The 15,830-nt window shown below is 38.6% G+C and overlaps 1 protein-coding gene across 1 annotated transcript; it reads left to right on the top strand.

Annotated features, from left to right (window-relative positions):
- Window positions 1-1,888: 1,888 nt before the first annotated feature.
- Window positions 1,889-15,367, top strand: LOC137276827 (uncharacterized). Its single transcript, XM_067808474.1, has 10 exons — window positions 1,889-2,115; window positions 4,164-5,178; window positions 5,938-6,244; window positions 8,054-8,164; window positions 9,333-9,527; window positions 9,705-9,974; window positions 11,661-11,893; window positions 13,111-13,235; window positions 14,456-14,516; window positions 15,266-15,367. Exons 2-10 carry the CDS (start codon window positions 4,198-4,200, stop codon window positions 15,365-15,367), a joined length of 2,385 nt encoding a protein of 794 aa, XP_067664575.1. The 5' UTR covers window positions 1,889-2,115; window positions 4,164-4,197.
- Window positions 15,368-15,830: the final 463 nt, after the last annotated feature.

Raw genomic sequence — 15,830 nt, 5'->3', positions numbered from 1 at the left:
GGGTTCTGGCCGAAGCAAAGCTGAACACAGTGAGTGAGCGAATTTCCACGGCACTCTCTGACAGTAAGATCTCAGAAGAGGAGTTTAGTTCAATCCTATCTGAACTCAAAAAATATAACGGAATGAAACAAGATATTCGATCCAAGTCTCGTAAGTCTGCTATCAGCGAGGATGAGAAAAAAAAGTACATAGCACAGGGAATACAAAAAGCCCAGCAAGCCTTTATTATGAACACCAAAGAGATCGTAGGCGGTTCACGTTAAACTGTTTCATCGATATAAACATAACATAGCCGTAAGCGAGCCACCGATCCTATATGGTCAGTCAAAACTTACAACATAGATAAAGTGGATATGTACTACTTGAGGGGTGGGCCGGGTAGGGGATTTGTAAGAGAAGAATTATTGATCGTACCGTACGGCACAGTGTTACCGCCTGCCAAGTCACGGTAAACGTGATGGCGTGGCTTTGTAGTAGGGGCAATAATAGCAAGAGCTAATGGTCCCACCAAAGCCTCATTTAGTAAATGAGGCTTTTTAGAGGGGTTTTTGAAAAGTGTTTTCGGACTATCATTCCCTATACTACTGGCTGCGTGTTGACTTTTGTCACTGATTTAAAACCGGGGATTAAACTAACTTCAATTTAAAAACACTAAAAATCTCTGTTGTTGACAACAAAGCAATATTTAGAACTCATATAGTGTCGAAGCCGAGGTAAGGACAGAACATGGAAACGCAACAAATCACCATTATCACGACAAGTTACGAGCAGTGATTAAAATATATGTAGAATCACCAAGAAAAACGATACAAATGCAGATATTTGTAATTTTTCGACATATTATTTGTCAAGCTCAAGCAATTTGGTTTTGCTTTGCCCATGTCTAACGATCCCCATTTTGTTTGACTTGCTACCCACGACAAACGCAAAATCTACAATAAATGTATCACAACCTGCAGAAAACGAATTATACAAGAAATAGTTTGTATGTCTAAGATCGACTGAAGTCTCCTAAAATCACACTTACATATCAAACTTATTCAAAAAGCAATTTGGAACTACAAACGCTTGTTAAAGTGACATAAAGTGTCACCCAAGCTATACTGAACATGATTTTATATGATAAACTGAGGGCATAGCATTATCCAAGAGGTACCAAATGACAGAACGTTTTTCATTTTCTGCAGTTTTTATAAAAATGCAATACCCCAGTGTGCTGTGATGAGTCATATCTCGTGAAACACATTACCCACATATATCAAACTTTGGATATGACTTTGCTAAAGATTCCTTCAAATAAAATGTAAGCTTTTCAAACAGGGCAGGCGGTTTAAATTTTTATGTGGGAGCCGAAATGACGCAGACGAAAACTGTACTGACGTGCTCATAGGAGGCAACTCGGAGCAGCTTTTGACCAATGGATCACCCATGTTTCTTGGTAACCTCTTGGGTATGGTGGTTTATTAGAGTTCGATTTCCTACATGGGCACAATGTGTAAAGCCCATTTCTGGTGATATTGCTATAAGTGGCGTAAAACTTAAAACTACTCACTCACAGTATGTAAACATAGGGACATGGGACAGTCAAGAAGCCCCCTCCCTCTTGAAACTTTCTGGATCCGCTTATGAACATACTGTCTTAGTGTCATGACGTATACTGTACAGTGTTTGCTCTTTTGCTATTTGACATTTTCTGACTACGATATAGCTGTGTCGATAAAGAACAACAAACAAACCACCAAAACATTAAACGAACGAAGACAAAAAAGAAAGAGAAATGCACTTCTGCACGTCGCTCTTATCTCACACAAGGTTTGAACTCATGTTGTAAAGGACAAAGTTCCGAAACCTAATAAAGAACAAAATGTAATTAGAATTATCTCCCTTTGATATACTTCCGGGTATGGTTTCCACTGTAAACAGTGTTAAACAACAATGTCACATTGACGGAGTTTCAAGTGTTGGTCTATGCCTACCTCAACATATTTGGCTGATTCCCTTTAAAACCTTTAACGAAGGAAAACAAGTGTATAATTTTAACCCACACTATGTAACCGACGGAAGTTACATTTGGATACACGAAAAAAAAAAATAGATGACGAAGTCTCATAGATGGTGAGCAAGACTGCCAAGACTCTTGGCAAGGACCTAAATGCACTCGTTTGTTGATATCAGCAACATACGTTTAGTCTTGTTCCTGTTTGTGGAATTGAAGGTTCTCTGCACAGTTATTAGGGACACAAAACGCGTAGCACCGAAAAACATGCACTTTTAAATTAAGTATTTTAGGTGCACATGCAAACATATATTTATCCTCATGTTTCGTCTGTTCAGTCCCCAAAACGTGAAGCTTTTAATTTATTTCTAATGTATGCTAATAGTGAATTTGGAGATGTTGTATTACTGTATTACTTACTTAAACTTTTGTTTATGTCATGTTTTTGCCATGTTTCTAATTCTGAGCATGATATGAATTAGCAGTAGGATGGTAAGCAGAAAATTCAGATTTTCGCATTGGCCTGAACATCTGGAAAATTGTATTCAAAGAGCCAGCAAGAAATAAATTAAAGTATATCCCAATGTCAGCGGTATTTAATGATGCAAGTCAAATAAGTGATATTTCTATTTAATATGATTAAAAATATTTATTTTACTACCCATAAATGTTTAACTGTTGCCACTCGCCACATCCGGGGTTTTTGTATGGGTTTTCGACAGTGAGTCATACTTTTCACTCTGCACTGTGAGGGAGTGGTGTGATCATGTTGCTTTCTGTTTGTATGTTGTCAGTCACTAGAGGCCGACAGATTTTGCTGAATTTTTGCTTGTTACTTTTAGTCATGTGGGCATCTGATTTTGCATCGAAAGTGTGATTAACCATCACTGGTCATAGATCTGGTTATATTGTAAAAAATATCATGTGTGGTTTTGCAACTGTAGCTGAAAAATATCCATTTTGTATACATTGAAATGGTGTAAACCAAGTTAACAGACTTACCACTACATAAGCATAATAACTGTAATAAGTATGGTGTCCAAGTCAAAATGGCCAAACATCAAAATGGCCACAAAATGGCCAAGTCAAAATGGCCACAGAAAAGCCTAAATGGCCACAAACCACTAGTCAAAATGGCCATACTAAAAAGTTGAAATGGCCACTCAAAATAGTCAAAATGGCCCTACATTTATATTATTCTGTTTTAACACTCGTAGGATTTGTATGTAATCTTGAATGAGATGTGAAAAACAATTTCACTTAATCTTCAATGCAGAGGAAGAAAATACCCGATACTTACAACTACCCTGATTTCACACGTCAGTTATTCGTCAGGGAATATTGGGATCATGTGGCTGTTTATAAGAATGACTTATAAGCAAAGTCTTAGATCAAAACCAGGTAATATCAGTAATATATTTCAGACTGTTTTATTTACTCCTTTATGATGCTGTATTGAGCTCAGTTAATTCATGTTCACATTCCCAATTAGGAGAGATATAATCTGCTACCAGGATACCAGTCAGAGTAGAATTTTGAGAACATGATTTGCCTTCCAGTTTAGTCAGATAGCGACAGGTGCCACTGGCAAATAACCACCCCATTTACCAGAGCTCCAGATAAGATCCAGCTCATGTAGGTACTGGACCCACTGTATTTGTTTTGGGGTGGGCATTGTGAATATTGAGTGGGTATTTCATTTTCGATTACCCACTTCTTTCAAATATGTGGGTATTTCAGTGATATTACTCACCTAGGTATATGTCATTGAGAAAGTTGAAACAGGTATTTGCTGCCTTCTGTCTTACCAAATCAAAACCAACTTGAATATAATGGAAATGATTTCATACAAAATCACTCATCCGATACTGACAGTACAACACAATTGTAGTTGATGTTTTTTTATTATATGAACAATTTTTTTTTATAAATGTATTCTGTATGAATATGTTTTAAACCTTTTCTGTATCTAACATTATAAACTTGTAATTGGTACACAACATTTATTTTTCAATGTGTAATTGAAAATTTTCTATGGGTATTTTTGCCCGGATATCCAGCTTATCTTGGCCTTTGATTTGCCTTTACATAATTGTCTGATTGCATCTATGTCAGACTGATGTCTGATTCTATACTAGTGAAATAAACTCATCTGTTGCATTTGCAGATGATCAGACAAAGGACTCAGAATCTGTTTTGGCATGGGGTGCGGAACTTCCAAAACTTCCATTCATCAGTTCGCAAGGCAAATGTCAACCATTTCCAGCGACAAACAAGTTAATGGAAATGGTAGTTCACAGAGGATCACAGAGCAAGTACCCAGAGAGAAGAGCACAGAGGTGACAAATCAAATATTACATCCTCAAGAGGAAACTTCCCCCGTGGATACTAACATTGATCTGCCCGGAAAGAATTCATCACAATCTGCAAAAAACATGGATCAAAATCAAGAGGCTGTAGGGGTAGTTTTGAATACTCCAGGTCAAAGTGAAAATATTTCAGACCAAAACACAAAAGATGCCAGTCAAGGTCAAAATTCTGTAGATCAAGAGAAGAAAGTTGGAGGTCAAGGTCAAAATGCTGCAGGTCAAGATGCAAGCAGTCAAGGTCAAAGTAGTGCAGGACAAGATGCAAGCAGTCAAGGTCAAGATACAAGCAGTCAAGGTCAAAGCGTTGCAACCAAGATTGCTAAGAAGGAACTGACACTAGAAGTGATAAAAAAACTATATGAACGAATGATTGAAAAAACTAAAGAATCAGTTTCCATGATTATGAACAATGACATATACACTGATGAAAACATTCCAACAGACACTTTCAGATCTCACCTGTTGTTTTTGGGAAGGGTCTACTACTCCATGAAATTAGCATCAAGACAAGATATTGTTCAGTTTAGGCAAGAAGTGGCACAAATATTAGTTGATACAAATTTTATTGATTGCTTGTGCAAGTTTATGTTGTGGGCTTTGGCAGAGGAGAAATTTAAAGACTCTGATGGCAAAATGGTCTTGGCTATATTCAATCCCTTGAAAACAGGCCTCAGTACTGTGCTCAACTTCACGGATGCTGTGCCACCTTTATGTGAGAACATTTGTAAAGTGGATGGTTTTCTGAAAGGTTTTCGCTCAAGTCTGGAAGACATGCATCCCGCCCATCAAGAACGAGATCAAGACCAGGAAATTGTAATTTGAACATCATTTGGTACCATTTGTATTAAATTGGTAATGTTTCTTCATAGTAATAATATACTAATATAATTTTTTATATCAGGATCAAGGTTTCAAAATTACTTTTTATAGGTTCTGTTTTGATAGAGGTAATATTTTGAATACGTGTGTGAGTGAGCTTGGTTTCATGTCACTTTGGGCAATATTTCATCAATTGTATCCATGTGGGGAATTGAACATGGACCTTTGATGAGCAAATGCTTTAACCACATTTTTGCCCCATGAGTTCCCTGAGTATATGACATACAGATCTGTACAGCTTGATGTCATGCCAAGGACTATGTACATATGTTCACACACCCTATAGGAGAGAGCCTATACTTCTGTTAGAGGCTGTCTTTTGCTAACATTTGTTTAGTGTCCTTTTTATGAAGTCCAAGAATGTGTCTGTAAACAGTCTATAAAGGTGGAAGTATATTTGTGCAGCAGGGTGGTGGGCTGGGAATATTTTTAAAAATAATTTTAAAAAATGTTTTTTGTCCTCATAATTTATCACAAACTGTTTAATGGACATGTTGGACTTTGCATAAAGACTGAAAATTGATTCATTCTTCATTTGAGTTACAAAAGCGTTTTTGTTTTGTGGAACTGACTGAAAAGTATTCTGTCAAAAAATGTCCATTAAAGACCGTCTGCCTCCACGCTAATGTTAAGTGACTGGTTCCTTAAATGTGACATTTGTAAGCACATGATCACGAACTTAATTCTTTTCAGACAAACGATGATCGCCTGATAAAAACCATGCTTGGTATTATACATAACATTGGGATGTATGATCCCTGCGTGCCATACCTACAGAGTCACAACTACACCCCAGTGCTTTTATTGTACATGGACTCGAATTTGGACTTGTGCCGCCTGTCGACCATAGCTGCTCTCGCTGACATCCTGGATGAGAAAGAAAGTGACCTGCTACAGTCTCACAAGGAGGGAATCAAATTCCTCATAGAGATTTTTAGAAAATCTTTAAAGAATAAAGAACATAAAGAAAAAGGCTGGTCGTCCAAAGAGCTGGGAAGAAGTAAGGTCTTAAAACTATTCATTTCCTGCTTCAAGCATTGTCCTACATTTAACATCCTGCTTCAAGCATTGTCCTACATTTGATATCCTGCTTCAAGCATTGTCCTACATTTAATATCCTGCTTCAAGCATTGTCCTACATTTGATATCCTGCTTCAAGCATTGTCCTACATTTAATATCCTGCTTCAAGCATTGTCCTACATTTAATATCCTGCTTCAAGCATTGTGCTACATTTGATATCCTGCGTCAAGCATTGTGCTACATTTAATATCCTGCTTCAAGCATTGTGCTACATTTAATATCCTGATTCAAGCATTGTCCTACATTTGATATCCTGCTTCAAGCATTGTCCTACATTTAATATCCTGCTTCAAGCATTGTCCTACATTTAATATCCTGCTTCAAGCATTGTGCTACATTTGATATCCTGCGTCAAGCATTGTGCTACATTTAATATCCTGCTTCAAGCATTGTCCTACATTTAATATCCTGATTCAAGCATTGTCCTACATTTAATACCCTGCTTCAAGCATTGTCCTACATTTAATATCCTGCTTCAAGCATTGTCCTACATTTGATATCCTGCTTCAAGCATTGTCCTACATTTCATATCCTGCTTCAAGCATTGTGCTACATTTAATATCCTGCTTCAAGCATTGTCCTACATTTGATATCCTGCTTCAAGCATTGTCCTACATTGTCCTACACATCTTGCTTCTAGCATTGTCATACATTTAATATCCTGCATTACCTCACACATAAATGTTGATTCCTGATTGGCTAATCGCTCTTCTATTATTTTCAATGTACCTCACATACAAGCATGGTACATTTCAGTGTACCCCATTGCCAGTGGCAACTTATTCGGTACTTCATGGTAGTATTTCTTAATCTTGACTAACAATGAATCACACATGATGCATGGAAATTAGCGATGTTTTGCGAATGCAAATCATTTGAAGGGAGATAACTCTAAACTTGTTTTTCTTGTGTTGTCTGCAAAATCTAGCCATGGCTACAGAAAGGTTTGCCTCGTATTCCAATAAATGAATTTTGACAAAATGTTCAAATGTAGTCCCTGTGAATACGAAGAAGGGGGATTACACCATCATGATTTCATAGAGACAATACCTGCAGGAAAAACAGCAAGATGCAAGATTTGAATCATTTGATTCACATAGGTGGACTGAAGTGTACAATGCGATACCCATGCTTCAAACAGTTCAAAATTAAGATTGAGGTGTTCGGTAAGATAAATACGTTGTTCACTGGTCCCTCGGGGTCCATGGGTTGATGTACCCATGATGTTACGTATGTTTAATTTTGTTCTGCTTTCAGCAAATGTTTCATTATCCAACCTGATGTAAGAACGTCCAAATGTAATTGGTTCACATAACCTCGAACAAATTACCATCTATGCCCTATGCCCGTTATAAACCACCCAAGTCTAGTATAAATCTTTGCAAGTCAGCATTAATCATATATAACCTACCCCATGGAAAAAAACATGGATCCATGGCAGTCCAGGAGCTGCAAACCAGTGGTTTGGATGTTTTAGTCAGTGAAATGTACGACTGAATTTCAGTTTGTTATAATGTTTTTACACACTGAGTTATGTAACATTTGGTAAGACAACTTCATTGCAGCGATATGAATCAGGGTTTCCAGGGTTTTATGTGTCGCTTTTTAAGTTTCATAAAACTAGCCTCCAGGTTTGTGGATTAAACCAAAGAGAGGACACATAAACCCTGTATACCTCTCATCACAATGCTCAACTATTAGATGGCTACAAGTCTTATATATTTTAGCTGTGGGAAGACTGGCCAGGAATGACGCCAACAAGAAAATGCTGGTAGAGGAGGGGGCTCTCCCTCTCTTATTGGAGCTCTTCAAATCAGATGATGAGGAGGAAGAGAGAGGTATGTATTCACAAACTGTTGCATGCTGGCTAGAATGTTGGAAAATACAGTTGTACAAACATAAAGTATGCATTTGACCACTTTCTAAATGACATTGTAATTATAGCTTTCAGCCATGAGAGCTGTGACAATTTACAATTATCAGATGGGCACAAAACATCTGCAGTCTGGACTACCAATTGTCTGACTTCCATTTTTAGTCCAGTTTTTTAAATACCCTGCCCAACCACCCAGGACGGGTTATTTTCAACAGGGGCTGGCAGATTCTCAGTTCACCATTCCAATAATGGTCGGGGTAAAAATTAGACGTGTACTAGTATTAGCACTACTAGATGTAAGTTTTACATTTCACCAGTCCTGTGGTCTGGCTGAAATATTTTTTGAGTTTCATACCCTGGGAAGTCGTAGCGGCTGAGCGTGTTTAAAAGTGGCTGACTTTGAGTGCTGATGGTGCAATCCTTGATGGTGCTCAACCCCAAAAGTACTAGAATCTGTACTTTGTTAAGAAAGTGTATTCCCAAATTTAACGTGATACATTTGACCACTTTCTATATGCTATTGTCTATTCATAGTTACTTTTCTTTACAGCTATTTCAAACCTTTAATTCAATGCATTTTGATGCATGTGTAATTTGTACTGTTAAAACTAAATGGTCCATTTTCGAATTTAGTCCTGGTCTGAGCTTCAACAATTCTTGTGAGGACATTACTGCAATTTTCCATCAAAAGGTGATACCTTTGCCTGTAGTTTGGCCCCACTTGTATAGTCTCTTCTCATTTTGATATTTTATATTTTAACCTAAATTTTCCCTTTATACTTCTCTCAAAGTGTATTTCGCCCCAATGGACACATAATCTTCTCAGAAACAACTGTTCTAAAATGTAACTTCTGATGTATCATCCAGGAAGTTTTTGATGGTTGCTGAAAGAATTCAGTGCATTTATCATAATTGAATTAATTAAGTAATGGAAAGCAAAGATCAATTTGAAACTGACAGTTGGATTCAGAATATAGTTTGTGCAGTTTGAGTGAATGTCAGTAGGCTGTGCAGTCAACATAATTTTAGCTCTACGTGTGAAGCATGCAAGCAGTGGAGCCTGAAACAGACAAACCAGGGACTAATGTTTTCTGTCTGAACTTGTTGATATTCTCCTTTGTACATATCAGAGGCGATCGAGTCCATGTGGGTCCTGGCGTTTGATGAAGACAATAAACAGAAGGTGATGGACGAGCCGGGTCTGATGAAGGCTGTGGTGGACAAATATCATAGTTCTACCGACAAAAACATTCGAAAGCCTTGTCAGGGGTTACTGTGGAACCTTCGTGAGATTCTCCTGCAGTCTGAGGAGTATGCAGACATAGGTGAGATCAATTCCTATAAACAGGTTCCATGCAACAAAAGTTTGGTGTATGCAAAAATTCTTTGATTCCTATAAATTGAATCCATGTGACAGAGCTTTGGTTCATGGAAACATTCTGTCATTTGTTCAGCTTTTGTGAGGTTTGTACCAATCATGGTGTCTTTTCTCTTTAAATTAGGCAAAGAACTCTCAGAATCTTCCTCGAAGAGCAAATCAACTGGAGGTAAGAAGGCCAAAGGTCACCTGATGATCAGCTACCAATGGGCCAATCAGGAGGTGCTGATCCAGGTGAAGGACTGTCTGAAACAAAATGGCTACGACGTGTGGATGGACATTGACAACATGGGAGGCTCCACACTACAAGCAATGGCAGAGGCCATCGAGAATGCATCTGTGGTGTTGATAGCAATGTCACGGAGGTACAAGGACAGCCCCAACTGTAGAGCAGGTGCACTATGTTTTATTGACTAATGTTTCTCTATTTAATTCTGAAATCCGTTAGAAATGCATCACTGGAAAACTTTATCATCCTGATAAATGAAGAAAAAGTACTTCTTCTTACTGACATTGAAACTGTCAATCAAGATGGAAACACAAGGAACAGAAGAAGCAGTCAGTTATCAGTTAGTACCACCATAAATTGTTACAAAAAAATTGATGGGGGCCCAAATGAAATTTTAGGCATGTTCAAAAGCCTCACAATCAATGTCGGTAATATGTTGGCCAAGATTTATGTTGAGTACTGCTACACATCTCCCTCTTGCTTGCACCTATTCCTTGACTGATTAAGAACAATATGATGACCTTGGGCACTTAGAATCGTGGTTTATGTGGGAGTGGTTTATTATGTGTCTTACCAGTTTCTTGTAGGTGCTTTGATAAAGTGACAATTTTATATTTTTGACAATTAAACCTTACGTCCACTTGACATGTAGACAAACAACCTCTTGAAACCAAACAGCTCTTGTCTCTCAACAGCTGATAAACTTGGTTTTGTGATAAGTTAACAAGTTGGTGCTGTTCAAAATTTGGGTGTGAGTTTTGTACACTGCTGACTTATCTGTCAATGTTGTGGAACTGCCATGTTTCACTCGATTTGCAGATTAAAATTGATGTACTGCAAATGGTGGGTCACATGATCACAAAAATAGCAAAAGCTTATTGTAATGCACCACAGTTGTCTGTGATAGTCAAAGTACTTCAAGCACAGTTTGTGTAACCATGGTAACAGACTGTTGTTTGTGAATACAGTGGAAGCTGTCTAAACAGGCACTCGATATGAAGAAATAATCCAGTTGTGACAGTGTGCCTGATTGTAGAGCAGACACAATTACCTACAACTAGAACTGAACCAGTTTTATCACTCTATTGTTGTATCACATGATTCTCCAGCCCTTTGATATTTAAAGCAAGTTCTTTTTGAGATGGTCGCAGAAAACTACAGGAGCCAGTAGAAATAGGATGGCACAAACCGGCAATGAATCGTGACCAAGGTGTCTACCTGCCATGCACATGGACCTAACTCTTGATGAACTTTTTTATGAACCTTTGATACATGTGAAGTCTCCTGTCTGTTCATTCTGAGAAGTAACAGGTCAAGTTTTTAACTGCAGTTATACTGTACCCTTCCCTGCGATTGTTATGCATTTTGGCGTCATGGCACAGTTATGACATCATAGAGCTGATTTCATAGTATCAGAGCTCCAGATAATTTTTCAAGCAACTGAGTATTTACTCCCATGTCTGTTTGTGCATGAGTAATTGCATTTTCATGAGGACTAACGAGCATTTTGTATACTCCCACTAGTAAAAAGAATTGAGTGCTTTTACACAGAGTTTCTTATCCTTATTGGATACTCAACTCTTCTAGATATGTAAATTGGGTACTTCACAGTTGCATAGATTGGTGCTCATGCTGTTGATCACTAGATGGTCTGGTTCAGCCTTATAGCTGGAATATTGCTGAGTTCTGTGTTCAACAACAGACCAAACAGACCATTAGATAGGGTAATGTTTTCAGGTTTGAGATAAGGGTTCTGGCATCCTAATATTGCTACTCATTAAAAGTGGTAGCATTAAATACATTATAGGGTTTGATCACAATATGATTTCTGTTTACTAATGTTTATTACAGAGGCAGAGTATGCGTTTTCACAGAGGAAGTCCATCGTCCCCCTTGTCATGGAACTGGGGTACCGCCCTGATGGCTGGCTGGGGATGATCCTCGGCTCCAAGCTGTTCTTTGACTTCAGCGGCAAATACAGCTTTGATTCCAGGGTAGATGGCCTGAAGAAGGAGGTTGAAAGGAGCCTCACAGATGGAGAACCTGGTTTGGCAGACGATGTTGTGGACGCTGGAGTCATTAAGGTACAATGATGAATATTACCTTGTTCCCAGGGGAACCTGTGATAAACTGTTCTAAGTATCCATGCTCAAATTCTTGTTCCTCACAAAGTAATAAAGGACTTAACATGCATGACTCATGGAGGAAAGGATAATTTTTAGCTGCTGTGTGAGTAAATTTTGAATCTTTGTAAAACCTTCAGGGGGTTGATGTACCATAGGTATAATTTGGGAAGTGCAGTTAACTTGTAGATTATGGGGCAGTTGTACAATCTTAGTGCTAAGATTATCATAATTCTCATAATTAACATAGACTTCCAACAATCATAGTGCTAAGATGATCATAATTCTGATACCTTAACATAGACTTATGACCATCTTAGTGCTAAGATTATCGTAATTCTCATACCTTAACACAGATGTATGACAACCTTAGCGCTAAGATGATCGTAATTCTCATACTTTAACATAGACTCACGACAATCATAGTGCAAAGCCCCGACTAAAATCTGATTTTGTCTTAACTGTCGTAAAACACAAGTATGTTCAGCTAAACATTATATTGTGGGAGGATTGGGGTTAATACATCATAAGGTAAAGAATGAATGTAGCACCATAGGGGAGAGGTCTGTGTTCAGCTGTATTGTAGCATGCAGTAAATATATTGAATATTGACCAGGCAAAACAGTGACTTACATCATGAGCAACACATATTAAATAAGTTCATGGTCTTGTCAGCCATGTCACTGAGCTTGACCACCACAGCCTTGTTAGTGGACATTTTCAGCTAGCATTGCTCAGGGAGCAGTTCTATCACAGAATCCCAAGAGGTACCCTGCACAACATCATATGGATAAATATATGCAAGCTAACAATAAGTTTAATGTTTGAATCTTGAAATTTATTTAAGGAAACATATTTTTTTTCTTTTTGTCAGTGTTTTGTGAACCGAATCCCAATTATCAGCTGTTGGTTTAATTTCTGACCCATGAACATATATTTAACAAAACGTCCACCTCTTATTTCAGACTCTCTCAACACTGGCAGACATATTGTCAGCAATTTTTCAGTTCTGTGAGAAAGTAGACAGTGTTTTATTTGGCAGGGTCTCCTTTATTAAACTGTTGTATTAAAAGTCATCCAAACCTTTATTTTACAGACATTTTGTTGTCTATTAAGTTGCCTGCAGTCTGTATTTGGTACAGACAGTTATTCAATCATTTTGTTCTGTGTTGGTACAGCCAGTGGCAGCTACCAAGACAACTGCTGCCTTCCGCTCTCCAGCAATGAAACCAGCTACGGACTTTGTCAAACAGTGGACAAGTGCTGATGTGGCTAAATGGCTGACTAAGCATGATTTAAAGGGGTAGGTGTCCAGAATATGCAGCATTTCTAGTGGATCTTATGTTTTTGAATTAAAATATCAGGATATATGTTGTTATCACAAAATATCCTGCCCGTGCTGGGATTCCAGCCTTCTGATCCAAAGTTGGATACCTTGCATAAATGACTGAAGTGGTTAATCCCATCCTCATGCTGACAAGGTAAGGATGCCCAGCTACATAGTCCCCTATCAACAGAAGGCACACCCTAGGCTGCATAGCAGGGTGCTGAAACTTATTTTTCTCAGGTTTACCGGTACTCATCCCCATGTGCGGTGCCAATTGTGACTGCTACATAAGTATATGAGACTAATGTACAGTGGAAACTGCGACATATGTCATATTTGGGATTTGACTTTCTTAGTAAAGTACAAATTCTAGTACTTTTTTGGGTTGAGTCTCATCTGGGATTCGAACCCGCACCCTCAAAGTCAGGCACCTAATCGCCCGCACACAAAGTCAGCCATCTAGCCCACTAGCCCGTCTAGACTGCGTAGTTTGTGTACCCTTCTGAGAAGTGTAAATTTGCACTACTCTGAGGGTGCTGGTTCGATTCCCGGATGGGGCTCGACCAACAAAAGTACTAGACTAAGTAAATGAAATCCCAAATATGACATTTGACCCTTTTCTAAATGGCATCGTGTAATCATAGCTTTCGGCCATGGGAGTCGTGCCAATTTACACATATCAGAGGGGTACACAAATTATGCAGTCTAGACTACCAGTTGTCCGACTTTCATTCCATGGAAGTCGCGGTGGCTGAGCGGGCTAGACGGCTGACTTTGTGTGCAGGCGATTAGGTGCCTGACTCTGAGGGTGCTTGTTCGAATCCAAGATGAGACTCAACCAAAAAAAGTACTAGAATTTGTACTTTACTAAGAAAGAGAAATCCCAAATATGACATATGTTGCATTTGACCACTTTCTAAATGGCATCGTGTAATCACAGTGGAAGCTGTCTAAACCGGCACTCATTGGGACTGAAGAAATAATCCGGTTTATACAAGGTGTCGGATGGTAGAGCTGATGATAAATGTACAAGTCATGAATGGGACTTTATCTTTATGCCAGTGTTGACAACTTGCTGGATTGGAAAGATGACAGTTTTGACAGCTTCCACTGTATATCTTCATGGTATTATTGAGTACTCCAGAAATTTACTTTTAGCTTTGGGGAGTATTGAATATCTTTTAACCTTCTTTCAGTGCAAAACTGATGACATTAACAGGCCGAGAAGTTGCATTTCTACAAAGCCTAAGATATGAGGTGAGTGAACGGGATCAAGCTTTGAACAATGTATACATCTACTACCACTACAACCACTACTGCTACAACCACTACCACTGCCACTACCTGTGACTACCACAATCCCCACCACCACCACTACCACCACCACCACCACTACCACTACCACCACCACCACTATCACACCTACAACCACTACCACTACCTGTGACTACCACCACCACTACCACAGTATTACTACTACCACCACCACTACCACCATTACTACCACTACCTGTGATTACCACTACCACTAACTGTGACTACCACTACCTGTGACTACCAATACCAATACCACCACCGCCACCACCACTACTACCACTACCTGTGGCTTCTTCTACCACTATCAGTACCACACCCACTGCTACTAAACTTCTATTACCGCCAGCAGTTTTCCTTTGAAACCTTGGAAGTTACGACGTTGAGAGGGTCTCATGGCAGTTGCAACATCCACTCTACAGTTCTAAGTTGCTTGAATGATTCAAACAGCCATACTTTCTTGTGTCCAAGACCCTCACCATATTAAGATCCATTCTCAATATTTTTTGTCTTGTAAAGCCTTGAAGTTAAACGACAATCTCCGGTGTTTTCATGTTCAAATATAGATAACATGAAGCCCTGAAAGGTAATTAACTTGCGCTTCAAAAATACATAACAAACTGTTTTAAACAATTTTGCACCTAAAATGATTGTATGATAAAGTTGTCATGATGATCAATTTCTGTTATCAGGCACCAGAGTTTTTCTACCACACCGTGGAGACCAAACTTGGCATCACAGATCTCATTGGTCTTGTCAACTTCAAAGAGGCAATGGATGATCTCGTCTCTTGACTCATGAACAAATCACTGGAAATAACTTAAACTGCTATGCCTCACATCTGAGGTGCCTCAAAGACACTTTATGTCAAGTAGTTGAGTCTATAGACCTTGTCCACCTGACTGCTAGTGTACTAATATACACTTGGTTTGAAAGTAGAGTAGATAGACAATGTTTGTTAGCAGTATCATGCATATACTTTGCAAATGGGAGGTTTTATAGAATTTGTCTGACAACATTATTTGTTTACAGACTTTATCAGGAGGATTAGATTATTGAGAGACCCTGGTTGCCCTTTGGATCATTAGTTATGTATCGTTAATGAGTATCCCTGATGAAGAAGAATCATTACTGCTTTTATTGCCTTGTGACAGTTGTTCAGTGTGTCAGACATCATGTATCATATGGTCTTCTCTGAGAGCACAGCTTGTATATTCAGGATTGTAAAAATTGCACTGGAACTGCTGATAAATGGAC

This window comes from Haliotis asinina, chromosome 3 (genome assembly GCF_037392515.1).
Source record: "Haliotis asinina isolate JCU_RB_2024 chromosome 3, JCU_Hal_asi_v2, whole genome shotgun sequence".
Lineage (NCBI taxonomy): Eukaryota > Metazoa > Mollusca > Gastropoda > Lepetellida > Haliotidae > Haliotis > Haliotis asinina.
Note: the sequence above shows the minus strand (reverse complement) of the source record. Positions and strands in the feature narration are given on the sequence as shown.